Source organism: Leucoraja erinacea, chromosome 35 (genome assembly GCF_028641065.1).
Source record: "Leucoraja erinacea ecotype New England chromosome 35, Leri_hhj_1, whole genome shotgun sequence".
Taxonomy (NCBI): domain Eukaryota; kingdom Metazoa; phylum Chordata; class Chondrichthyes; order Rajiformes; family Rajidae; genus Leucoraja; species Leucoraja erinaceus.
The window spans coordinates 12,688,868-12,715,955 of NC_073411.1; the positions used below are offsets into that span (position 1 = coordinate 12,688,868).

General features: G+C 51.9%; 3 protein-coding genes across 4 annotated transcripts in view; 2 read left to right on the forward strand and 1 right to left on the reverse strand.

Annotated features, from left to right (window-relative positions):
• Positions 1-1,330, forward strand: part of xpo7 (exportin 7) — a 60,320-nt gene extending 58,990 nt beyond the window's left edge. Inside the window, exon 28 of the mRNA XM_055662328.1 lies at positions 407-1,330. Within this exon, the coding sequence (XP_055518303.1) occupies positions 407-500 (94 nt within the window). The 3' untranslated portion in view covers positions 501-1,330. The remainder of the gene's footprint in view (positions 1-406) is intronic.
• Positions 1,169-12,693, reverse strand: pbdc1 (polysaccharide biosynthesis domain containing 1). The gene is made up of 6 exons (XM_055662329.1): positions 12,140-12,693; positions 6,878-6,943; positions 5,281-5,340; positions 3,207-3,347; positions 2,343-2,454; positions 1,169-2,205 (listed from the first exon to the last, which is right to left on the reverse strand). Exons 1-6 carry the CDS (start codon positions 12,155-12,157, stop codon positions 2,009-2,011), a joined length of 594 nt encoding a protein of 197 aa, XP_055518304.1. The 5' UTR covers positions 12,158-12,693; the 3' UTR covers positions 1,169-2,008.
• A 1,010-nt stretch (positions 12,694-13,703) lies between these two features.
• Positions 13,704-27,088, forward strand: part of LOC129713346 (F-box/WD repeat-containing protein 1A) — a 28,063-nt gene continuing 14,678 nt past the window's right edge. Inside the window, exons 1-3 of one of the 2 annotated variants that reach the window (XM_055662330.1) lie at positions 13,704-14,215; positions 21,065-21,142; positions 23,792-24,023. In XM_055662330.1, coding sequence (XP_055518305.1) covers positions 14,171-14,215; positions 21,065-21,142; positions 23,792-24,023 — 355 coding nt within the window. In that variant the 5' untranslated portion in view covers positions 13,704-14,170. The remainder of the gene's footprint in view (positions 14,216-21,064; positions 21,143-23,791; positions 24,024-27,088) is intronic. The other variant, XM_055662331.1, reaches the window with a different exon arrangement.

The following is a 27,088-nucleotide window of genomic DNA, read 5'->3' on the forward strand; positions in this document are numbered from 1 at the left end:
GACAAACGTCCCTGCAGTAATTTGATTCTTGGTCTACGTAGGGTTTAGTTGAGAGTTACATCGCGGAAACGCCCTTTGGCACTGACCTGCAATCCCCGCACATTAACACTATCTCTCACACACACACACACACACACGGGACAATTTACATTTACATCAAGCCAATCAACCTAAAAACCTGTACGTCTTTGGAGCGTGGGAGAAACCGAAAGTCTCGGAGAAAACCCACGTGAACGTACAAACTCCGTACAGGCAGCACCCGTAGTCGGGATCGAACGCGGGTCTCTGGCGCTGCAAGGCAGCAACTCTACCGCTGCGCCACTGTGCCGCCCTAGGGTGCTTCAAGCAGACAGAAGCAAGGTCGATATCGCAGACAAATGAACGTGCCGCTGTTATTGCTCCTCAGGTTCACACAGAATCTCTCGGTGTTCCGAAGGGAAGTGAACGACTCGATGAAGAATTCAACATACGGTGTCAACAGCAACGACATGATGAGCTGACGTCCGTCCTGCTTGGCAACCCTCCGCTGGGCTGCGTTTCCAATCCAGTTGCAAGAGGTCGAAGGGAGCGGTGGGGTGGGATGGGGGGCGGCAGGGAGAGAGGCGATGAAGGGTTTTAGAAGAAGGTCAGAGATAGCTGAAGGCGAATCCCTGCACCTTCTCCTGGTGTTGAAGAGACCCTCATCCGGACCTCCGACCATGGGACTGGTCGCAAACGCCCTCCCTGTAGTATCCTGGCAGGGAGGGCCTTTGTGCTCATCCCACATCTGCCTTGTATAAACTTGTACATTTTTTTTTCTTAAGACATTTTCAACTGTTTATATGAAATCAGTTAAAAAAACAGAAAAGTTGTGATTGAAATTTTTAGAGTTGGAAGCATGATGATGTGACTCAGATGAGTGAAGTACATGGGGCAGAATGTGTGGGTGTCCAGTTAGATACAGAAGTCTGTATAATCGAAACACCAGATGTAAAAGTCCATAACTCAGTACCCATCTAAAACAGTGCACACTAACCCGATGTTAGTCATTCCCCACTTCAATTGCGATTTCTGCTTGAGGTACAGAGTATTCCAGCAGTGATAATGGAATAGTTCCAGGAGGTGACAGGTGTTGCTGCTAATGATGTGTTGAGCACAGCTCATTTATATCCACATAGCAAAAGAAAACAATGGATTATATATTTTTATTGTTCCTTACAACTGAATGTTCTGACTAAACACGTTTCCAAATTGCTGCGTGATCAGGTAGCTGGTTGGTATGTAAGAATGTTTGCTGCATCTAGTGTAAGCATTGTGTCTGCAAATAAAACTTCAATGGTTTGTACTGAAAGCTCAGTGTCTGCATCCTGAGAGTCAGCTGACAGGTGGGCTGGAGGGGAGCAGGCAGGTCTCGATAATGTTGGACCACTTCTTCAGGCGGGTGCATCTTAAGAGCGGAGACACAAAAGACTGTTTGCTCAAGATTCCAGCATCTGTAAAATACCAGAGGAGCTCAGCAGATCAGGCATAATCTGTGGCGGGAATGGATGGATGATGTTTGGGGTCAGGACTGACGGTGGGTCCTGACCTGAAATGCCTCCTGTCCATTCCCTCACAGATTTTGTGTTCAAGAAGGAACTGCAGATGCTGGAAAATTTCCTTCGCTCCATAGATGCTGCTGCACCCGCTGAGTTTCTCCAGCTTTTTTGTGTACCCTCACCCTGGTTTGCAGAGTTCCTCCAGAACTTTGCTTTTTGTTACATCTTAAGTGGACAACTCTGCAGCTGAGCTATTTTTCCCCCCCAGAGTCCTTGTTTAAAAGAAAATCTATCAATTGTACTGTTTCAATCCTCAAGAGCATTCTTGATGCCTGTTGTCTGAATGATACAAGTTTCTCGAGTCCAGGTTCTGCGGTGGGCCGGGATGCTGCATTGGCCGCTAGATCTGCCTGTGCACGTAGGGATTTCTCCACCTGAGGGATGTTTAGTTGCACACCAGAACTGCCTGGGCCTCGACAAACCAGCGCAGGCTACGTGGACAAGGAGGCCCTCTCCCCAACAAGCGTCGTACGGGCAGAGTCCTTTGCTTCAGCCAGTTTAGCAACAGCTTCTGCCTTCTGTGCATTGACACCGTCTCCTTTTGATTTTGCTGATCTTTCAAATAGCTGCAAGTTGTAACCTTCCCGGTTCCGAGTTATTTCTATGGCAAAGAATTGGATCCTGGTGGCTGGGAAGAAAGATGCAAACAGGAGTATGAGGCAGGGAGCAGCTCGGCAACGTGGTATCATTACTCAGTATCTCCCTCTGTCCCTGACCCCCCCCCCCCTCTCCACAGAAGTGTGTGGCTGGGCGACTCCTTCCTACCGAATATGGTGTTTTCCTCCTGGTAGTCCTTTGAGGAATCCAATCGCAACAGCGTTCCATAGTTGAAGTCTTCAACCAAGGTTTCAAACTGCATGCAGAACGGACGCCAGGCCTGAAACAAGGAAGCTGCCGGTTTTCATGTGGCTAAAACACGTCCTAAAGGCGCCAATTCAATTTCCTTCTCGACTGTGGAGCTTTGGGGAGAGGCCCCATTGGACTGTCCAGGGGAACATCGAAGTCAAAGTCGAGGCCAAGAGCAGTAAAGCTCGTTCAGGCCTTTATTTCAACTCTGCCTCCACACTGCTGGGCTGTACCTCCAGCCAAACAAACGTCCACCCACTCCTTACCATCTTGTCTCTCAGCACACGTTTTGGGAAACGCCTTCCCAGCTCTGCCAGGTTCAGGATGAAGTTTTTAAGAAGGAAAATCGAAGGTAGACAATAGTGCTGGAGAAACTCAGCGGGTGCAGCAGCATCTACGGAGCGAAGGAAATAGGCAACGTTTCGGGCCGAAACCCTTACGGGTTTCGGCCCGAAACGTTGCCTATTTCCTTCAGTCTGAAGAAGGGTTTCAGCCCGAAATGTTGCCTATTTCCTTCGCTCCATAGATGCTGCTGCATCCGCTGAGTTTCTCCAGCACTTTGGTCTACCTTCAGGAATGAAGTTTGATCTGTGTTCAACCAAGTGGCAATGAAGGAGTGTGTGGGACAAGCTGGTGAATCTCTGCACAATGGCCAGGATTGGCCAAACCCCAGGCACTGCACCTGGTCCCCGCTGAGCTGAGCTGACACGGAGATCGAGCAAGAATCCCTGCCTGGGATTGCAGGAAATAGAAGGAGTGAGTGTCAATGCGGAAGGAACATACCAGTTTGGCAGACTCAGACTTCAGCTTCTCTGGGTCCAGAACATCGACTCTCATCTCGCTGAATTGTCTCTTGAACTCCGTGTAGATCAGATCATCTTCTTTTGTCAGTCTGAGGTAGCGTGGGTCAACGGAAGAGATGAGCTTTGGAAGAACCAGATGCTGCTATTAATTCCATGATGGGAAGCTGTGCCCACACCTGGTCTCAAGGACTGTGCACCATTTGGTTCAAACATTATGGAAACACAATCTGATTCCGAGAGAGGTTGCTAATGCTGCACGGAATCCCATTCCCTGCTAACACCAGCGTGATCATAAGTGGCTGGAGTAGAATTAGGCCATTCGGCCCATCAAGTCTACTCCGCCATTCAATCATGGAAGATCTATCTCTCCTAGCCCCATTCTCCTGCCTTCTCCTCATAACCTCTAACCCCCCATACTAATCAAATACTACACCCGAGCCCATACTAACCCAGCCCAATGCACCAAGGAATATCCACTCTGAGCAGTAAAGCTTATACGGACAGACACTGCAGACAGATCAAGGTGTAAAGGAATCGCAAGATACGCAACTGTTGGCCTTCATTGCATGGGAGGGAGCATGAAAGTAGGTAAGTTTTATACAATTTGTACATGGCATTGGTGAAACTAAACGGGAGTGCTGCCTAGTTTAATTGTTTGATGCAGGTACTTTGGAGTTTGTTCAGGATGTTCCCTTAAGTTCCAGATGAAGCAAGAATTTCTAGCACTTCCAGTGTAATGCATTGTTTCTGCTGCTCACAATCTGGTCTGCTCTGGATAAATCTTTTGCAGAACACATTAATTCCCACATCCACCCAGCTTTGGTGTTCCAGTGAACCCAAATAAAGTTTGAAGAACAATGCCGGATCTTGCAACTGGACACGCGATAAGATTCAACATTGATGTCAAATGACCAACCTTCTCTTTCTGAATGCAGGGATCCCCATTCACCCTCACCCCTCTGCTCTCTCCACCCTCACCCCTCTATACAACTTCAACTCATTTCCTCACTTTTAGTTCTGATGACTGATCACTGACCTGACACATTAGCTGTTTCTCTCTCTCCACAGTGGCTGAGCAACATGCTGAGTGTTTCCAACATTTCCTATTTGTTTTTCACTAGCTGATTCCTGGCCATGAGTAATTTTGCTGATTGAGTGCATCAGTTTATAGTCAAAGGTGAGCTGGAGAATGAGATGATCCCTGTTAAATCACCAGATTTAGAGGTAGGTTGTCAAGGTAGATGCCAAGACCACGTTCTTCCTTGTGAAGGGATCTAAAAAAGAACAGAGAGGCCCTCTGGCCTAACTTGTCCATGCGACCAAGAATCTTCATCTAAGCTGGCCCCATTTACCAGCATTTGGCCCGTATCCCTTTAAATCTTTCTATCCATGTATCTGTTGAATTGGCTTTTGAATGTTGTTAGTTGCCTCAACTACCTCCATAAACCCACCACCGTCTGCGTGAAAAAGTTTCCCCTCAGACTCCTATTAAATCTTTCCCCTCTCATCAAAAACCATGTTCTCTAATTCTTGATTCCCCTACTCTGGGCAAAAGACCTCAGTCTGAAGAAGGGTCTCGACCCGAAACGCCACCCATTCCTTGTCTCCAGAGATGCTGCCTGTCCCACCAAGTTACTCCAGTGTTTTATGTCCACCTTTAATCAGCAGTAGCATTGGTGGGTCAGTGATAACATCGCAATGACAAACAGCAAATAGCTTGGAGGGAGACAAAAGTGCTGGAGAAACTCAGCGGGTGCAGCAGCATCTATGGAGCGAAGGAAATAGGCAACGTTTTGGGCCGAAACCTTTCTTCAGACTGAAGGAAATAGACAACGTTTCGGGCCGAAACGTTGCCTGTTTCCTTCGCTCCATAGATGCTGCTGCACCCGCTGAGTTTGACCAGCGCTTTTGTCTACCTTCGATTTTCCAGCATCTGCAGTTCCTTCTTAAGCAAATAGCTTGGAGGTGACTGAGACACAGAATCATGCCCTGGTATCACAATGAAGCAAAGGCCGGCAATCCTCAAATCAAAATATTCAAAGCATCATACTTACGTTAAAATAAATCTCAGCGTGTTGATAAGCTTTCATTGCCCACATCATTTCAAGGCCTGCCTGCAAGACGGGAAGCAAGTTCAATAAGTGAGTTTGGTTTTAATGAAGAACAAAACACTGGATTCATGTTCCAGTAAACCTACTGCATGGGGTTTCTAGTTATGAAAAGCGAATGCTAAATCCCCATGCCTTCCTATTTCCTTCGCTCCATAGATGCTGCTGCACCCGCTGAGTTTCTCCAGCATTTTTGTCTGCCTGTGCTTTCTATTTCCACTTTTGCTGATGTGTTTTCCCAGAATTTGAACACTTCCACAGGAATCTATTGGATAAAACTATCCTAAACAACGTAGATAAAGCGGCCTTTAGTCACGGGGATCTCTCGACCTGTGCGCAGTGTCATAAAAGAAACTAAACCAGGTGGGTATGTAATGTTAGGTGGACCTCACAGTCCTGGGTCTGTCACCCATGATGTGGGAGCAGAGATCACCTGCAACGGACAACCTGTTGCACCAAGTGACGGCTTTACACTGCAGGGCATTAGGTAACTCCCATCCGAATGGAGAATAGAAAGAGTGCCTTGGAATTGAAAATAGGCTTTCAAGTTAATAGATGGTATAATTTGTAATGAAGGATGGAGCCGGGTGAGGACAGAGACAGCTGCAGGGTGCACAGCAGGACACAAAAGCTCTGAGCTGGAATCTAATAAGGAAGGAGAGAGAAGATAAACACAAAAAGTTGCTCAGACAGCATCTCTGGAGAAGAGGAATAGGTGACGTTTCAGATCGAGACCTTTATTCTTGTGTGTATCTTCAGTTTAAATCAGCATCTGCAGTTCCTTCCTACACAAGAGAAGATGAGGGAGATGGGCAGAGGGTACCAGAATGGGGAGGGTATCCAGTGAGTGATGTGTGTAGGTGGTAAGAGTATGAAATCAAAGGTCCATGTTCTAGCACCCACAAGCCAGAGTTTGGTTTAAGAACTTGCATGTGGCACCTCAGCAAATTACTATTCCCCTTAACAGCTGACAACAAATATTCTCGTTCACAAGTCCGCGTTGAACTCCGAGGGCGGCATGGTGGCGCAGCGGTAGAGTTGCTGCCTTACAGCGCTTGCAGCACCGGAGACCCGGGTTCAGTCCCTACTACAGGTGCTGTCTGTACAGCATTTGTACGTTCTCCCCGTGACTGTGTGGGTTTTCTCAGAGATCTTCGGTTACCTCCCTCACTCCAAAGACGTACTGGTTTGTAGGTTAATTGGCTTGGTATACGTGTAAATTGTCCTAAGTGTGTGTTTACGCTAGTGTTAATGTGCGAGGATCGCTGGTCGGTTTGGTTTCGGTGGGCCGAAGGGCCTGTTTCCACGTTGTATCTCAAAAACGGAAAAAAACGAAGACTGCACCCGACCTGATTATTTCCCACGACCACTTCCTGACTACCGATAGCCTTGTTCTCTTGTTCCCATCCCCATTCTCCCTGCTAAATACTGGGGTTACATTTGTGACTGTGGTGACTGCTCTGCAACATGCCGGAGTGTGCAAGCAGGCTGGGCAACTCGGGGATACACAAGCCTCACCGCTGCAGGAAGTTGCAATACTTACATCGTTGCCGTAGGCCTCAGCTGGCTGGGAGAGAGCTTGTGCCGCAGTCATCAACTCACCACCACCCTGGACAGGAGAGAGAAACGGGCAGACATTAGACTGTGTCAGCGAGAGAGGGAAACAAGCAGTAGCAGCCCTCTCCACCAAAGATCTTAGAGCTCTAAGATCTTTGCTCTCCACTATCTACCTGTGTCACCTCTTCAGGGAAAAATGGACTTCCACCAAGGCCTCTCTCTACATCGATGCTCATAATTTCCCCATCAATGACTACGAGGCCGATCAGATTTGACTTCCCAAAAGGCTTGAAGTCTCAGTTGTTTAGATTAACTCCCATCTGCCAATGTGTCACCCAATTGTGACATCTGCATACTTACTAATTATATTGTCTTCCAAGTCATACATATTTATTATAATCAATAAAAGTCACATCACTGAGCCCAGTAGTGTATCTGGACTTTAAAATCTTGGAAGACCTGTACGAGAAGTAATCATAGAGCACAAGGCACGGCGGCATCTTGACTTTCCAAGAATTGTAAAGGGATTTGGTGAACACACAAACAAACATTTACAGGTGTGCGGGAGAAAGTATCCTGACAGCAACTAGGGCCTGGTATGACACTTCTAACGCATAGGAACAAAAGAGGCTGCAGAGCTATCCACCAACAAAAGCATCAACACCAGGCGCTGCCTCAAGCTCACCAAGGAACCCTACCATCCGGATGGTGCCCTCTTCTCACTGCTACTGGAGGTACAGAAGCGTAAAGAACCACCCTGCCAGGTTCAGGAACAGCTCCCTTCCTACAAGCAACGCACACAACCCTAATGCTACCTCAGCAATGGGACCTCTTGCACTAAATTGCATCATTTTCTAATTGGATACTTTTGCAGTTTTACTTTTCAATATCTTGTAGAATTTATACATAATTTATGTTTCTGTGTGTTGTCCTAATCAAGGTGCCTGATGTTGTTACAAGCGAGATTCTCATTGTACCTGCACTCACCTACTTGTACACATGACAATAAACTCATTCTGACAACATCTCTTGTTACCAAAGTTTCAGTACGACCTTCTGGCATGCACCACACACCAACTTAAGAGCCACTTCACCGACACCTTGGATCCCAGGTGCTGTAAGATTCCGGGCCGGCCAGCTAGCCATGCGGGACCTTGTCAAAGACCCTAATAATGTACATACAACAACTTCCATCGCCTTCATCAACTTGGTGACCTTCTCAAAAAAACCCTCTGTGCCAAACCAGAGTTTTTAAATATGCAGGAAGGATCTGCAGATGCTGGTTTACACTGAAGATAGACACAAAATCTTTTAGTAACTCAGGGGAATTATGCAGCATTTCTGGAGACCCGAAATGACACCCATTCCTTCTCTCCAGAGATGCTGCCTGTCCCGCTGAGTTATTCAAGCAATTTGTGTCTATCAGGGAGTTTGTAAATCATTGACAACAACATGAGCCAGTCCAGGCAACATCCTCCACCAGACAGTTACTGACCTAACCCCAATATTCCATCACAGGCGGGCTGGAATTTTGACACAGCCTAGCTGACACCCAGAGTGAGACACTGAACTCCAACCCAAACCTCTGTTCTGCCATCAAGATCCTCCCACAGGTGGGACCTGTTGGCTAGTGTGGGCAAGTTGGGCCGAAGGGCCTGTTTCCACACTATCACTAGGACTTCCAACAACATACATTGTCCCAGGCAGATCCTCTTCATCATCGGAATAACATCAGGAGCTGCAGCTGACAGCAGCCTGGATTTAACACCCCCCCCCCCCCCCCCACACACAGTGCGGCGCTCCCTCACCCCCCCCCCCCCCCCCCACACAGTGCGGCGCTCCCTCACCCCCCCCCCCCACACACACAGTGCGCGCTCCTCCCTCCCCCCCCCCCCCACCACACACACAGTGCGGCGCTCCCTCACCCCCCCCCCCCCCCACACAGTGCGGCGCTCCCCACCCCCCCCCCCCCCACACACAGTGCGGCGCTCCCCTCACCACCCCCCCCCCCCACACACAGTGCGGCGCTCCCTCACCCCCCCCCCCCCCACACACACAGTGCGGCGCTCCCTCACCCCCCCCCCCCCCCACACACACACAGTGCGGCGCTCCCTCACCCCCCCCCCCACACACACAGTGCGGCGCTCCCTCACCCCCCCCCCCCCACCACACACATGCGGCGCTCCCTCCCCCCCCCCCCCCCCCCACACAGTGCGGCGCTCCCTCACCCCCCCCCCCCCCCACACACACAGTGCGGCGCTCCCTCACCCCCCCCCCCCCACACACACACAGTGCGGCGCTCCCTCACCCCCCCCCCCCCCACACACACACAGTGCGGCGCTCCCTCCCCCCCCCCCCCCCCCACACACAGTGCGCGCTCCCTCACCCCCCCCCCCCCCCACACACACAGTGCGGCGCTCCCTCACCCCCCCCCCCCCCCCACACACAGTGCGGCGCTCCCTCCCCCCCCCCCCCCCCCACACACACAGTGCGGCGCTCCCTCCCCCCCCCCCCCCCCCCACACACAGTGCGGCGCTCCCTCACCCCCCCCCCCCCCCCACACACACAGTGCGGCGCTCCCTCACCCCCCCCCCCCCCCCCCCACACACACAGTGCGGCGCTCCCTCACCCCCCCCCCCCCCCACACACACACAGTGCGGCGCTCCCTCACCCCCCCCCCCCCCCCCCCACACACACACAGTGCGGCGCTCCCCACTCCCCCCCCCCCCCACACACACACAGTGCGGCGCTCCCTCACCCCCCCCCCCCCCCCACACACACAGTGCGGCGCTCCCCTCACCCCCCCCCCCCCCACACACACACAGTGCGGCGCTCCCTCCCCCCCCCCCCCCCCCACACACACACAGTGCGGCGCTCCCTCACCCCCCCCCCCCCCCACACACACAGTGCGGCGCTCCCTCACCCCCCCCCCCCCCACACACACAGTGCGGCGCTCCCTCACCCCCCCCCCCCCCCACCACACAGTGCACAGTGCGTGCGGCGCTCCCACCCCCCCCCCCCCCACACACACAGTGCGGCGCTCCCTCACCCCCCCCCCCCCCCCCACACACACACACAGTGCGGCGCTCCCTCACCCCCCCCCCCCCCCCACACACACAGTGCGGCGCTCCCTCACCCCCCCCCCCCCCCACACACACACACAGTGCGGTGCGCTCCCTCCCCCCCCCCCCCCCCCCCACACACAGTGCGGCGCTCCCTCACCCCCCCCCCCCCCCACACACACACACAGTGCGGCGCTCCCTCACCCCCCCCCCACCCACAGTGCGGCGCTCCCTCACCCCCCCCCCCCCCACACAGTGCGTGGCGCTCCCCCCCACACCCCCCCCCCCCCCCCCACCCCCCACACACAGTGCGGCGCTCCCTCACCCCCCCCCCCCCCCCCCCACACACAGTGCGGCGCTCCCTCCCCCCCCCCCCCCCCACACACAGTGCGGCGCTCCCCCACCCCCCCCCCCCCCCACACAGTGCGGCGCGCTCCCTCACCCCCCCCCCCCCCCACACACACAGTGCGGCGCTCCCTCCCCCCCCCCCCCCCACACACACAGTGCGGCGCTCCCTCACCCCCCCCCCCCCCCCCCCACACCACAGTGCGGCGCTCCCTCACCCCCCCCCCCCCCCCCACACACACAGTGCGGCGCGGCCTCCCTCACCCCCCCCCCCCCCCCCACACACACAGTGCGGCGCTCCCTCACCCCCCCCCCCCCCCCCCCACACACACAGTGCGGCGCTCCCTCACCCCCCCCCCACACACACACACAGTGCGGCGCTCCCCCCACCCCCCCCCCCCCCACACACACAGTGCGGCGCTCCCTCACTCACCCCCCCCCCCCCCCACACACAGTGCGGCGCTCCCTCCCCCCCCCCCCACACACACACAGTGCGGCGCTCCCTCACCCCCCCCCCCCCCCACACACACAGTGCGGCGCTCCCTCACCCCCCCCCCCCACACACACACAGTGCGGCGCTCCCTCACCCCCCCCCCCCCCCCACACACACAGTGCGGCGCTCCCTCACCCCCCCCCCCCCCCCCCACACACACAGTGCGGCGCTCCCTCACCCCCCCCCCCCACACACAGTGCGGCGCTCCCTCACCCCCCCCCCCCCCCACACACACAGTGCGGCGCTCCCTCACCACCCCCCCCCCCCCCCACACACACACACAGTGCGGCGCTCCCCTCACCCCCCCCCCCCCCCCACACAGTGCGGCGCTCCCTCCCCCCCCCCCCCCACACACACAGTGCGGCGCTCCCTCACCCCCCCCCCCCCCCCCCCCCACACACACAGTGCGGCGCTCCCTCACCCCCCCCCCCCCCACACACACACAGTGCGGCGCTCCCTCACCCCCCCCCCCCCCCCCACACACACACACAGTGCGGCGCTCCCTCACCCCCCCCCCCCCCCCACACAGTGCGGCGCTCCCTCACCCCCCCCCCCCCCCACACACACACACAGTGCGGCGCTCCCTCACCCCCCCCCCCCCCCCCCCACACACACAGTGCGGCGCTCCCTCACCCCCCCCCCCCCCACACACACAGTGCGGCGCTCCCACACCCCCCCCCCCACACACAGTGCAGCGCTCCCTCACCCCCCCCCCCCCCACACACACACAGTGCGGCGCTCCCTCCCTCACCCCCCCCCCCCCCCCCCCCCCCTCACTCCTCCCCCCCCCCCCCCACACACACAGTGCGGCGCTCCCTCCCTCACCCCCCCCCCCCCCACACAGCACGGCGCTCCCTCACTCCCCCCCCCCCCCTCTACACACACACATCGCAGCGCGCCCACACTCCCCCCTCTACACACCCTCTACTGTCCCCCCCCCACACACACAGTGCGGCGCTCCCTCACCCCCCCCCCCCACACACACACACAGTGCGGCGCTCCCTCACCCCCCCCCCCCCACACACACACAGTGCGGCGCTCCCTCCTCCCCCCCCCCCCACACACACAGTGCGGCGCTCCCTCACCCCCCCCCCCCCCACAGTGCGCGGCGCTCCCACACCCCCCCCCCCCACACAGTGCGGCGCTCCCTCACCCCCCCCCCCCCCCACCACACAGTGCGGCGCTCCCTCACCCCCCCCCCCCCCCACACAGAGCGGCGCTCCCTCACCCCCCCCCCCCCCACACACACACAGTGCGGCGCTCCCTCACCCCCCCCCCCACACACAGTGCGGCGCTCCCTCACCCCCCCCCCCCCCACACACACACAGTGCGGCGCTCCCTCCCTCACCAACACGGAACCGGCCATGCTGTCCTCAGGGGGGGGTCAGGCGCTGTCGTCATCACGTGCGCGCTCCCGCGGGCGGGGCCGGGGTCAGGGTTCGCGCCTCCCCCCCCCCCCCCGACACTTAGTTCCGCCGCCCGCGGCTCGGGGACTGGCGGGCTCGAAAACTCCAGGCCCCGGCTCCAGCTACTCCAGGCCCCGGCTCCAGCTACTCCAGGCCCCGGCTCCACTAACTCCAGGCCCCGGCCCCACTAACTCCAGGCCCCGGCTCCACTAACTCCAGGCCCCGGCTCCACTAACTCCAGGCCCCGGCTCCACTAACTCCAGGCCCCGGCTCCACTAACTCCAGGCCCCGGCTCCACTAACTCCAGGCCCCGGCTCCACTAACTCCAGGCCCCGGCTCCACTAACTCCAGGCCCCGGCTCCAGCTACTCCAGGCCCCGGCTCCAGCTACTCCAGGCCCCGGCTCCAGCTACTCCAGGCCCCGGCTCCACTAACTCCAGGCCCCGGCTCCACTAACTCCAGGCCCCGGCTCCACTAACTCCAGGCCCCGGCTCCAGCTAACTCCAGGCCCCGGCTCCAGCTCCAGGCCCCGGCTCCACTACTCCAGGCCCCGGCTCCAGCTACTCCAGGCCCCGGCTCCACTAACTCCAGGCCCCGGCTCCAGCTACTCCAGGCCCCGGCTCCAGCAACTCCAGGCCCCGGCTCCACTAACTCCAGGCCCCGGCTCCAGCTACTCCAGGCCCCGGCTCCAGCTACTCCAGGCCCCGGCTCCACTAACTCCAGGCCCCGGCTCCAGCTACTCCAGGCCCCGGCTCCACTAACTCCAGGCCCCGGCTCCAGCTACTCCAGGCCCCGGCTCCACTAACTCCAGGCCCCGGCTCCAGTCGCTGCTCTAGGCCGCAGCCTCGCCCACTCCCTCCCCGGATGTGGCGGCGCCCAGGCTGAAGGAAGAGGAGAGTCGGCGGGAGAGAGATAGAGAGTCACAGGGGGAGAGATAGATAGAGAGAGGCAGGCAGGGGGTAGAGGAGAGATAGAGAGAGGCAGGGGGAGAGATAGATAGAGAGAGGCAGGGGGGAGAGATAGATAGAGAGAGGCAGGGGGGAGAGATAGAGAGAGAGACAAGGAGAGGGGAGAGACAGGTAGATAGAGAGACACAGGGGAAGAGATTGGGAGAGGGGAACGGGGAAGGCGAGGGGACGGAAACAGAGACAGACATATATATATATATATAGAGAGAGAGAGAGAGAGAGAGATACAGACAGACAAGGAAGGAAGTAAAGGAGAGACATAGAGGGACAGGGAGACATAGGGACGAGGGGGACAGACATAGGGACTGGGGAGACAAACAGAGGGACAGGGAGACAAACAGAGGGACAGGGAGACAAACAGAGGGACAGAGGCGGTGGAGAGGGAGCTTCAGCGAGGCTGGGGAGAGACAGAGGCCGAGCTTCATTGAGCAGGGAGAGGCCGCACTCGAGGGGAGGCGGCGGTGCAGCCGCGCCAAAGGCCAAGAGGAAGGAAGGGAGGGAGGGTGATTCAGGGAGCTGGGCCATCGTGGGTGGGGGAGAGATTAGCGTTGGGTAGAGTGGGGATCGTCACTGTGTGAGGGGAGACAAGCCGGAGGGAGAGGCGGGGGCCGAGGATATAGATCGGGTGAAGGGGTTCGAATGGGGGGAATTATTGCTAGAAATCAGCGGGGAGGGAGGTGATAGATTAGAGGGGAAGTGAATGGTTGGTCGAACGGGGAAAGATTGAAAGGAGGAAATACGAGAAAAGGGTTAAAGGCCTTTCAGGTTGGGGGCCTTTGGAAACGAGGAGGATGTAATAAAGTCTGATCCCAGATAATGTGGGTGACGGATTGAGAAGTGGGGGGTGTTGAAGGAGAGGGGTTTATTTTTTTTAAAAACAGTTTTAAAGCAGTATTTCTGAGAGGGAAGAAAGGGCAGCTTGTTTGATGAAGGAGAGAGGCTTCCTCTTTCTGTTTGCAAAGAGGAAACTGGGTTTCCCCTCACACTCTTTCTGAGGCTGTGAATAATGGACGCGGAATCCATTCTGCATGACAAGATCGTAGAATATATGGTAAGTTGCAGACCTGGGGCCTGTGCTAATTCTGGGTTGTCGTTGTCATCTGTTATCAATTGAATTCAGTGAAGCAGCAAAGGGGTGGAGGGGTGATGATATGTGCATGCTCTTCAAAAAAAAAAATGACTGCATAATAATAATTTTAAAAGAATTGAAACCAGTGAAGTCGCCGGCACAAATTAGGCCTTCAAAGGGGCGGAAGTGATGCTACAATACAATTTATTTGTTGTCATTTGAACCCAGAGGTTCAAACGAAATTTGGTTTCTGCAGTCATACAAACAAGAAGAAGAACCAAGACACAACACAATTTACACGAACATCCATCACAGTGAATCTCCTCCTCACTGTGATGGAAGGCAAAGTCTTATCTCTAAAAGGTTGTTTGTCAGACTGCAGTGTTAGTTCCCATGGGGTTGTGCTGGTGTTGGGGTTACAGCTGCTGCTGATGTTACTATGATGTGGAGGAAGGAACTGCAGATGCAGGTTTAAACAGTAGACACAAAAAGCTGGAGTAAGTCAGCGGGGTAGGCAGCATCTCTGGAGAGCAGGAATGGGTGACGTCTCCGAAGGGTCTCGACCCGAAACGTCACCCATTCCTTCTCCCCAGAGGTGCTGCCTGGCTCACTGAATTACTCCGGCTTTTTGTGTCGATCTTCGATGTTACTATGATGTTGTGGCTGTCACGCGACCAGCAGCTCAACGTTGCAGGGTTTTGATGTTTCAGGTGTGATGGCAAGGAGTTGCTTTACTTGTCAGGAGACTGTCATTGAGACACTTAGAGGACACTGAAGCTATGTCGGGAGAGCTGCAAAATTAGAAGGGCACAATCACTCTTAAATGGGATATTATAGACCTCCCAGTAACCATAAATGTGAACAGATTAGCAAAAGATGCCAAAGCAACAAGGCTGCTGCGGGCAACTTTAACCTCCCCAATATTGACTGGGGTTTGCTCAATGCAAAAGGTACAGACTGGGCACAATTTGTTATGTGTAACCAAGATGGTTTCCTGAAATAGTGCGGATAGTCTAACTCGAGGAGGGACCATAGTGGACTTTGTACTGGGATTTATTCTGGATGACAACTATTTCAGCTTTAAGATGGTTGTGGACAGTATAAGACATTGGTGAGGCTGCATTTAGAGCATTGTGCACAGTTCTGGGCAACATGTTATTGGAAAGATGTTGCCAAGCTGGAAAGGGTGCAGAGAAGATTTACGAGGTTGTTGCCTGGACTAGAGGGTCTGAGCTATTGGGGAAGGTTGGGTCTATTCAAGTTCGAGTGAGTTTATTGTCATGTGTCCCTGTATAGGACAATGAAATTCTTGCTTTGCTTTAGCACACATAACATAGTAGGCATTTACTACAAAACAGATCAGTGTGTCCATATATCATAATATAAATATATACACACATGAATAAATAAACTGATAAAGTGCAAATAACAGAAAATGGGTTATTAATAATCAGAGTTTTGTCCGAGCCAAGTTTAATAGCCTGATGGCTGTGGGGAAGTGGCTACTCCTGAACCTGGTTGAGCAGGAGGATGAGGGGTGATCATATAGAGTTGTATAAAATTATGAGAGGTAGATGCAGAGTCTCTTGCCAAGAGTAGGTGAATCGAAGACCAGAGGACGATCCTTCCATAAGCTAGGGTACTGTCCAATTCACCTCTACCCCATTGTGGACATTAGACTTTGTCTCTGGAACTAGTACACTACGATGTGTTGGAAGGAACTGCAGATGCTGGTACACAAAATGTGTGAAGAAGGGTCTCAACCCGAAACGTCACTTATTCCTTTTCTCCAGAGATGCTGCCTGACCCGCTGAGTTACTCCAGCATTTTATCCAGTCTATCTTAAGTGTGCTACAATGCTGAGAACTATATTCCGCACTCTGTATCTTCCCCTTTGCTCTACCTATTGTACTTGATTTTGAACTGGTTGTATCGCTGTTTGGTATGCCTGCTCCATTTGGATAGCATGCAAAACATCGTTTTTCACCGTACATGTGACAATAAGAAACCTAAACACGTTGCTGGTGACAAAGGTTTTCACATCTGAACGACTGTAAAATGTGCCCAGAAAAAATGTCACCAAGATAGTGGTGGATCAAACATCAAGTTCCCAGGACATGAACTCTCGTTTTCCCAGAAGTGCGTCCACATTTCTGAGAGAGTGTGATGAACATCTCTCGATATAATTTTCTTGTACTTTCATTGTTAGAGAGCCTGACCTGCCTCTTTTAAAACAGTCCCATGGCACGCACTATTTACCAACTAGATCGACACAAACTGCTGGAATAACTCAGCGGGTCTCTGACTGTTTGCAGGTCTTCTCCTGAAGCTAATTGGGTGCCCGAGTTCCTGATGGCAGGCAGATAAATTTGAGAAAGGGTCTCGACCCGAAATATCACCCATTCCTTCTATCCAGAGATGCTGCCTGCCCCGCTGAGTTCCTCCAGCATTTTGTGTCTTAACTTCAGATGAATTTGAAGGTTGTGTTTCTCTAACCTGTTCTCTCTGAACAACCAACTCTGGCACCCCTGGGCCCAGTCAGCTGAATGGGTGGGAGCAACATGTGTGTGCATTAGCAGTCTGAATCAGAGGAGCATAGGGACAGCAGCGGTTTGATGCCTGCAGGAGGTGTGGAGATGTCGTACACCTGTGCCACACCTTTCTATGTTCCGAATGCTGTTGAACCACCCAGCCTTACCATGCACTTCCACTATTTGTTTATTGTTACTGTAAACTTTCACCACTCGCCCTTGGTCCTAGATGAAGTTGTGAGGCGCTGTCTAATGGGCCTGTCCCACTTACGTGATTTTTTTCGGCGACTTGCCCGCACCCGTCATAGTCGCAGCAGGTCTCAGAAAACTTTCAACATGTTGAAAATCCAGCGGCGACCAAAACAAGGTACGACTCTTTGGGCGATTACTCGCGACCATACAGGCTTCGCCCCGCGACATGTCGCCAGGGTGCCGCATGTATGGTTGTGAGTAGTCTCTCAGTCACCCAAAGAGTCGTAGCGTCTTTCTGGTCACCAGCAGTCGTCGAAAATGTTGCGTAAGTGGGACAGGCCTTTAATGGGGAGAACATGTTGGAGAGAGAGTATTGGTGAGGATAGTGCCGTGCTGCGGCCACTGTGAGCTGCTCATCGACTGTTTTGAAGTTGAAACCGTTGCACAACTATGATCTGGTCCAGGTCAGAGGATGTTATTTGAATGAACAAGTTCAGTTTATAAATACAGCACGGAAACAGGCCCTTTGGCCCACTGGTCTGTGCCAACCAGTAATCCCCACACATTAACACGTTGCCCATTCCGTTTCTCCTGAGATGCTGCCTCACCCGCTGAGTTACTTCAGCATCTTGCATCTACCTTCGATTTTAACCAGCATCTGCAGCTCTTTCTTGCACAAGTTAAAGCTAGACCCTGATCGCTTCTCCGGGGTGAATGTACAGCGTCTCACACTGACTGTCCAGGGACCAAACTTTATTCTTTGGTGAAACGCAGAGCATTGATCCTGTGTCCAGCATCAGTTGTAGTTAATGGGTTCCTGCTGTGCCCACTCTGACACCAGGTATACCCCCTCTCTTGTGACAGGAACACGCAGAGTGGGTCAGCCTGAAAGTACTTTGGAAATGCAAGGAACTGTAGATACTGATTTATACCAAAAAAAAGACACAAAGCGCTGGAATAACTCAGCGGGTCTGGCAGCATCTTTGGAGAACACAGAGAGGTGACGTTTTTGGTCAGACTGATTTTAGGTGTTTCACAGCAAATCCACACTGTGAATGATATGTTGACACTCGTCCAACAGAAACCAAAGCCTCTCGCCCGTTGGCATTTCCTCTTTGCTGGCTGTGCTGTGACGTTGTCTTCTGGCACTAACTCAACCAGCTACCTGTATTTGACTTCACCCTCAATTTCCTTGTTTTCATAACAGATTCTCGCAGTTGAAGTTTACGGATTTTTAGATTTATTTTAACTATTTCAATAGGCAATAGGTGCAGGAGTAGGCCATTCGACCCTTCGAGACAGCACCACCATTCAATGTGATTATGGCTGAACATCCCCAATTAGTAGCCCCTTCCTGGGCTGGCTTTTGAATAGCGCCCGTCTTGGGGAGTTGCCTCCTCCCTAGGTGTGGCAATGCTCCAGTGATGCAACCTCACCTGCAAGGTGGCTGCAAGGATCTCGTGGTGCGCTGACCTTGGCATGCTGCATGGAAACTAATGCAAATGCTTGGCATGGAACCAGTGAGGCTGTTCCATTCGCCTCTCACCGCCAGCACTGCAAATCTCTCCTTATCACGGCAGATTTGGTTCTGATCTCTTTGGTTATGACGCCCGCCTGTGCGGGGATCAGAACCGAATCAGCCGTGATAAGATTTGCAGTGCTGGTTGCGTGGGGCGAATGGAATAGTTTGAGATGGGCGTCTGATGGTGCCATGATAGTCATGACTATTGGTGATACGCTGGCTGGCTGGCTATTCCACCATCACTGTTACCTCCAATAATCTCACCGCACCCACTGTCACTCTCACTAGTTCACCCCCCACCCTCCCTTCCTCTCTCATTCCACTGTCCTTCACTCATGGGTGATCAGCCACGGTCACAGTGAATGGCGGTGCTGGCTAGAAGGGCCGAATGGTCTTCTCCTGCACCTATTGTCTCTTGTCTCATCCCTCCCCCCCTTCCTTGTTCACCCCCCTCCCTCGCTCTTCCCACCTCCCTCGCTCATCCATCCCACCCCTTCCTTCCTTCCCTCGCTCCAAGTGCTCCTGTTTCGTCTCGCCTCCAAAGACGTGCGTGTTTGTAGATTGTGGTCTCTGTAAATTGCCCCTTGTGTGTCAAGTGGGGTAACACGGAACTAATGTGAACGGCTGATCGATGGTTGGTGCGGGGTGGAGGGCCTGTTTCCATGCTGTATCTCTAAACTAAATTAAATGGCTACGAGAGGACTGAATAAAGAGCTAGCACGCAGGACTGTCTGAAGAAGGGACCTAACCCGAAACATCATCTGTCCATTTCCTCCGCAGATATTACCTGACCCACTGAGTTCCTCCGGCACTTTGCCTCGCTGTAAATTAACAATGGGGTTGTATAGAAGGTGGTTTAGTAAATTTGTTTCTCTCAAAATTCCTAATTGGACAAACAAATAAAATTAGAAGCATTGTCAGCGCATCTTATTTAACTTAGTAAAAAATCCCACGGCACAATTATTTTTTTAAAAGCAAAACTACAGACACAACTGTCCAGGCAGATAGTCAATGATATTACAAAGTTATATTATACACCATGTATATGTATATATGTGTTGAAGATAGACACAAAAAGCTGGTGTAACTCAGCAGGACAGGCAACATCTCTGGAGAGAAGGAATTGGTGACGTTTTGGGTCAAACACCTTCTCGACCTGTAACGTCACCTAGTCTGTATGTATGTGTGTGTGTGTGTGTTTATATATAAATAATATTAGTGGAATGTTTAAATATAAAATGACAGGAAAAATAAATCAGCAGATGTTAAACAAGCATTAGCTAGGACATGAATTGCTGTTTATAATAGGAATGTAGTGAGTGCTGGAGGTATGAAGAGCAGGATATTCCAATGCAGCGTTGGGAGATTTGTTCGGTAAATGATGGGCAGGATATTGAGAAAAATGAATGAGGTTGGAGCAGAGGTTGTGTTTTGTTGCCAGAGCAGAGGCCGCTGCAGCTTGTTGGGGCAGATGTGATGCGAGTGGTTTACTCTCCATCTACTGCTTGTTCCTGGTCACTGCGCTCCATGGCGAGAGATCATGGGATAAAATCAACCATCAGTTGGTGAGAATAGACACAAAAAGCTGGAGTAACTCAGCGGGACAGGCAGCTTCTCTGGAGAGAAGGAAGGGGTGACGTTTTGGGTCGAGACCCTTCTTCCGACGAGTCAGTGTTTCCCTTTCACCTGACGAGCCTGAAGAAGGGTCTCGATCCGAAACGTCACCCCTTCCTTCTCTCCAGAGACGCTGCCTGTCCCACAGAGTTACTCCAGCTTTTTGTGTCTATCTTCGGTTTAAACCAGCATCCGCAGTTTCTTCCTACACAGTTGGTGAGAATGTTGCATCTTCCTCAAGGTGACTTTTGAAACAACATTCTTGCTGCTTTCTGTTTGTTACGAGAGCATGTGAGGTAGAATGCTTGTTGTGGGGATCTGTTGAAGATGTAGCCCTCTTCTTTAATAAACACTAATTCATGTCTCGACCGATGCGTTGCTGCTGACACTGACTGATTGACTTCACTGGCTAACGGCTTTGAATGATTTGACGAAACATGCATTGGTGAACCCTCCCTCGTGCTTAGCTGCCTGATGTGAGTGGTCCCTGCCTCAGAAACATGGCAGGAACTGTGTAAGAACCATGCGCTTGTGGACAGATAGGGGGGGAGATCTTGATTCTTGCTGAACTTAATCACAAATTTTCCGTTCTGCTGACGGTGGTAGTGTTATACGACCATGTTTTAAAACCGGTCATAGAACAGGAACAGTGCAAAGTAACACGACTCGCACATCTTCTCTCTCAACAAGGGGAAGAATGTTTGATTAAAGCAGTCTAACCAGCGGTTTGTACAGTATTTGTATAAAAATAAAACTGACAAGATAGTTCTGCTTCGAATGTTCAGGGCATTAAGCTCCACTGACTTGTGTTCCCTTTGCCGGTTTGTGTCGTAGAGACTGCATTCTGCCTTGCCTCTTCCCTGGCTCTCTCTGTGTTTCCCCTCCTGTGCCCAGTGGCGGTGGGTTGACTGTGAGAAGCTCTCAGTGCTGACCCTCTCTGTTTTCTCTGCTCCTTTTCTCTTCTGCTCCCAGAATGCGTCCGGACACGATGACCTTAATGAGGCCGAGCCCCGTAAGAAACTTGTATTGGAAAAGAACTCCTTTAATCAGGTGACGGTTCAAATCTCTTCTCTGGCAGTCGCCCTGCCTCCCACTGGAAGCCATGCATGTTTTACATCACCAGAATCAGGATAGGGTGCGAGGCTTTCCACTCTCTGCACCCCCAGTACTAACACAATTGGGAAATGTTAAACGCCTTGTTTAAACAGACCAAGCGGAGATTTTGGCATTGTGACCACTCGCTTAGAAATTGTTCAAATGTAACTCTTCCTGACAGCACTCCGCGGTTTCCCACCATCTGGTTGAACAATATGACAGATTAGTGCAAGCCTTCCAAGATGTTATTCTGATGTCAAGATTGTTAAGGGTTTGGCCAAGCTAGAGGCAGGAACCATGTTCCCGATGTTGTGTGAGTCCAGAACCAGGGGCCACAGTTTAGGAATAAGGAGTAAACCATTTAGAACGGAGATGAGGAAACACTTTTTCTCACAGAGAGTGGCGAGTCTGTGGAATTCTCTGCCTCAGAGGGCGGTGGAGGCGGGTTCTATAGATGCTTTCAAAAGAGAGCTAGATAGGGCTCTTAAAAATAGCGGAGTCACGGGATATGGGGAGAAGGCAGTAACGGGGCACTGATTGGGGATGATCAGCCATGATCACATTGAATGGCGGTGCTGGGTCGAAGGGCCGAATGGCCTGCTCCTGCACCTATTGTCTATAAAACTAGATTTCCATCAACTATTAATATTGGTCTGGACACTACAATAGTTTTGTCAGCAGTATCCCTATCTTCAGCTCCATTTCTGATGGTGAACCAGGTTAATGGCCTTGCAGGGGGATTAGTCATCACTGAGGGAATGTCTGGAGTGAGTTGTGGTCCATTCTGCTGTCCAGCTGTGCTTGCCCCTGGTGCTCGTGTTGCTGTTGTGTGCGGGCAGGTTTCTCTTGTGGCAATGCGGAACACTGGCGTCATGAGTACAGGCCTCGACATCACCCGCACTGTCACGGTGGCACCCGCTCGGTCCGTGTGAGGAAGAACTGCAGATGCTGGATGAAATCGAAGGTGGACACAAAATGCTGGAGTAACTCAGCGGGCGAGGCAGCATCCTCGATTAGTTACTCCAGCATTTTGTGTCTACCCCCCGTTCAGTCTGTGTCTGGTGGTAAATTATGCCCAGAGTGAAAACACAACCTTCACCTCTGACCTTTAATCCTTCCATGTGATGTGGCTCCAAAGACCACCCAGTCTGCCAGTCCCACCACAGACCCTGAGACTCAAGGCTCCTGCACAGTTAGAGGGGAGCTGGGGGAAAGGCCACTCAGCCAGTGGCGTGGGTCTGAACGTCATTGCCTGATTGTCTCAGAGACAGAAACCTTCAGAACACCTGCAGAACATGAGAAGGGAAGCAAGAGAACGCAGTGTGACCTTTGCCTCTCCACCATCGTCCGATTGGTGTCATGATGCTCTTTGCCTCGGCCCACCTCACTTGTCCTTTAATCCATTAATATCCAAAAGAAATATTGATCCGTCCTGAATATCTTCGATGATTAACCCAGAGGACTGTGGAGGCTTGGAGAATGTCAATGATTGACTAACATCTGGGCGCAAGATCTTCTCATCTCGCTCCTTGTGCCCCCGACACCTCAGCCCGCACAACATCACACCTGCATCTACACTTTGTGCGGTTCATAAAATCGAATTTGTCGGAACTGCCGGGAGTGTAGGCCCAGTCTATTTGGTTTCTCCTGACAAGACAAGCTGCTGACCCAAGAATTAGTCTGATGAACTTGTGTTGCATTCTTATCGCAAGAATATCTGGCCTCGCGCGAGGAGACCACAACTCTACGCTGTGCTCCAGTGCAGCCTAACTGGGTCCATTATCAAGTACATGAGTTGCCATGGACCACCTGGGAATGAGATTCATCTTGAAAGCCATTTATGACGATATACATGGGACTCGATAGATCACAAAGCTTTCCTTTGCTAAGCAAAAGTTCATTATTGTGGTGGTAGGTGATGATGGTTGATGGTGGGAGAGAGAGCAAACTGTATTTACTTGGAGGAAGTGAATTTTAAGAGGCTTGATCAGAAGGAAAATATATGTCCGTGGCCTTAGCCCTACCCTAAAGGGCCTGTCCCACACTCACGTTTTTTTTCGGGGACTTGCCGGCACCCATCATAGTCGCAGCAGGTCGCTGAAAGATTTCAACATGTTGTAAATCCAGCGGCGACCAGAAAAAGGTACGACTCTTTGGGTGACTACTCACCACCATACAGGCATCACGTGTCGACATGTCGCGGGGTGAGTCGTATACCTTTTTCTGATCGCCACTGGGTTTTCAACACGTTGGAAATTTTCGGCAACCTGCTTCGACTATGGCAAGTGCCGGCAAGTTGCCGAAGGAATCGCGTAAGTGGGACAGGCCCTTTAAGCTGCCCATAGAACATCACCCATCACAATTATCTTTTAATCTCCTCACTCCTCCCATTCCCTCTGCTTCCAAGACACTTAATAATCTGGCTGTAACGATCTGGTATCTTCACCGCACCCTTTTCAGCTCCGCTTGCCTTCACTTATCTCTCCTGATTCCTCTGTGGAACTCTCCTGGGTCAATATCAACACCAAAGTCTTCATCAATGCAATTTGAAGAAAGCCCCAGCTGCCTCCCCTACTCACAAGCTAGCGTTTTGTTCCCTTGCAGACTAAACTCAGCATTGGCACATCGAGTATGATCGCAGCCAAGCAGCGGAAGCCTTCCACCAGTTATGAGAAGCAGAAAGAGCAGTGTGTGAAATACTTCGATCAGTGGACAGAGACCGACCAGGTGGAATTTGTCGAGAACCTGATATCCCGCATGTGTCACTACCAACACGGCCACATCAACTCCTATCTTAAACCAATGTTGCAGAGGGACTTTATCACCGTCTTACCAGGTATGTGGACAGGGAAGGGCTTGAAGTATTGTGGTCGGGTGTCTGGAGGCTGCATGATTGTATTGCTCAGGACATTACGGTTAGCCTTTGCCTGTGTTGTTTCCAATCCTTCATTCTTATCGCATAGCCCTGTTGTCCCCTCCTTTTTCTTCGGTATTCAGTATTTATTTAATATCATTTTCACTGAGTACTTGCATACACAGAGGAAACGAAAAAACGTTACTCAAATCAGTTTCCATTCAGTGTAGTTAGTAAAAAAAAAAGGATAAATACATAGAGCTTTAAAAACAAATTAAAATTTACCATGTCTAAAAACAGAAAGTAGGCCTAGAATTTACAATAGAATGAAAGCAGACATTCTGACCGACAGTGGCTTTACTTTGATAGGTGGCTAGCTGTCAAAGTATGGACAAGGTTGAATGTGTTGGTGAACGATATATGGGGAGGGGACACAGTCCGTTAATCAGTCTTATTAACAAGGTTGAACAAGTTAGGGCTTTATTCTTTGGAGCGCAGAAGGTTAAGGGGGGACTTGATAGAGGTTTTTAAAATGATGAGAGGGATAGACAGAGTTGACGTGGAAAAGCTTTTCCCACTGAGAGTAGGGAAGATTCAAACAAGGGGACATGACTTGAGAATTAAGGGACTGAAGTTTAGGGGTAACATGAGGGGGAACTTCTTTACTCAGAGAGTGGTAGCTGTGTGGAATGAGCTTCCAGTGAAGGTGGTGGAGGCAGGTTCATTTTTATCATTTAAAAATAAATTGGATAGTTATATGGATGGGATGGGAATGGAGGGTTATGGTCTGAGCGCAGGTATATGGGACTAGGGGAGATTATGTGTTCGGCACGGACTAGAAGGGTCGAGATGGCCTGTTTCCGTGCTGTAATGGTTATATGGTTATTGCCTGTGGGAAGAAGCTGTGGAGCATCCTGCTGGTTTTGCTGCTGATGCTCCTGTGCCTCTTCCCAGATGGCAAAATGGAGAAGATGTGGTGCGATGGGTGGTAGGGAAGTGCCTTTCTGGCAACGCCTTCCAGATCAATATTCACTGCCATTAAAATGATTGTTCCTTATCAATGGCCTTCATCAGTCAAGGTGTGCAGTATGGACGTTGGGATGCAATGTTACAGTTGTACAAGGTGTTGGTGAAGCCACGTTTAGAATTGATGGCCACATCGCTAGTGGTGGGTTTTATTCTGGATGGAGGTCTATGACCAGTGTAGTTCTGCAGGGATCTATGCTGCGACCTCTGTTGTTTGTTATATATAGACGACGTGGGTGTAAATGTAGACGGGCTGTTTAGTAAGTTTGCTAACAACACAAGAACACAAGAAAAGAAATCGAAATGGCAAAATGGCCGGAATTTAACACAGAAAGAATTGCAAATGAATAATGTTTGTGGGGGGGGGGGGGGGATTCTGGGATGAATATTGAGAGAAATGCAGATAACGGTAGCAGGGTCACTACTTGGTGTGGAAACAATCCAGTGAGCAAGCAGTGGATTTTTTTTTTTGATTTTTTTAGCATTTATTAACAAGACAAAGTACACTGATTTTTAAAACTAAAAAGGAAAGTTTGCCATCTCGTAACAGCATAGATGAGCAGAGTAACCTTGGGGTGTGTAATGCATCCCTTTCAACATGTCTGGGCCAGAGAAGAGGTACTTTGTAGTCGTCTGCATAATGCAAGAAACACAGCAAGTTCCCAAATAGAACAAACAGTGTGACCCTGAACCCTGTTCTAGAATATTTCTTCAGATCAGCATTGGCAACAGCAGTGCTAGCTAGGGAGGACTGCTCTGCTGGATCCCAGTGTCCTGCTTGTTTTACTGATTACACTCTCAACTAGTCTTCTGAGATTTAAAAACAGCTCCGCACATCTACATCTGCGTCACAATATTCCCGCACAGCCTCTACACTGTAACGGCCTATACTGCTTCTCCGTCTTATTTCAAGCACAGTTAAGGGCCTGTCCCACTTGGACGATTTTTTTCGGCGTCTATCAGTGTCGCCAAAAGATTTTGAACATTTTAAAACCATATAACAATTACAGCACGGAAACAGGCCATCTCGGCCCTACAAGTCCGTGCCGAACAAATTTTTTTTTTTCCCCTTCGTCCCACCTGCCTGCACTCATACCATAACCCTCCATTCCCTTCTCATCCATATGCCTATCCAATTATTTTTAAATGATACCAATGAACCTGCCTCCACCACTTCCACTGGAAGCTCATTCCACACCGCTACCACTCTCTGAGTAAAGAAGTTCCCCCTCATATTACCCCTAAACTTCTGTCCCTTAATTCTGAAGTCATGTCCTCTTGTTTGAATCTTCCCTATTCTCAAAGGGAAAAGCTTGTCCACATCAACTCTGTCTATCCCTCTCATCATTTTAAAGACCTCTATCAGGTCCCCCCTTAACCTTCTGCGCTCCAGAGAATAAAGACCTAACTTATTCAACATTAAAATCCAACGGCGACAAAAAAAATGTTGCAACACTTGGAAAAAACACCGCGCGTCAAATGTCATCGCGCCGCAGATGTTTCGGTGACCAGATCTGTCAGTCAATGGTGCCAGCCGGCCGTCTCCGGAAAAATGGCCATGGGACAGGCCCTTGGGTCTAAGGAAGAGATCGTCTGTCCTGGAGCTTGCTGCACCATTCAATAGCCCCAGTGCTTGACCATGTCTTTGCCCTCTGCAACCTCACACTTCTCTGCTATTGATTTCTCCTGCCATTCATTTAGTCATTGTCATCGTCACACTTTGATGCACTTGGTCACTGAGGCACAGAGTCACACAACGTGGAAACAGGCCCAACTTGCCCACGCTGACCAACATGTCCCATCCACACTTGCCCGCATTTGGCCCACATCCCTCTAAACCTGTCGTATCCATGTACCTGGGCAAGAAAGAACTGCAGATGCTGGTTCAAATCAAAGGTAGACACAAAATGCTGGAGTAACTCGGCGGGCAAGGCAGCTTCTCTGGAGAGAAGGAATGGGTGACGTTTCGGGTCTCAACCCTAAACGTTACCCATTCCTTTTCTCCAGAGACTCTGCCACAC

Bases quoted from the DNA above. Each gene is read 5' to 3' on its own strand.
- pbdc1 (XM_055662329.1), bottom strand. The intron at 5,341-6,877 runs GTAAGTATTGCA...CCCGTCTTGCAG, and splicing joins CTGAGGCCTACGGCAACGAT to GCAGGCCTTGAAATGATGTG. The intron at 2,455-3,206 runs GTATGTTCCTTC...TCCTTGTTTCAG, and splicing joins AGTCTGAGTCTGCCAAACTG to GCCTGGCGTCCGTTCTGCAT.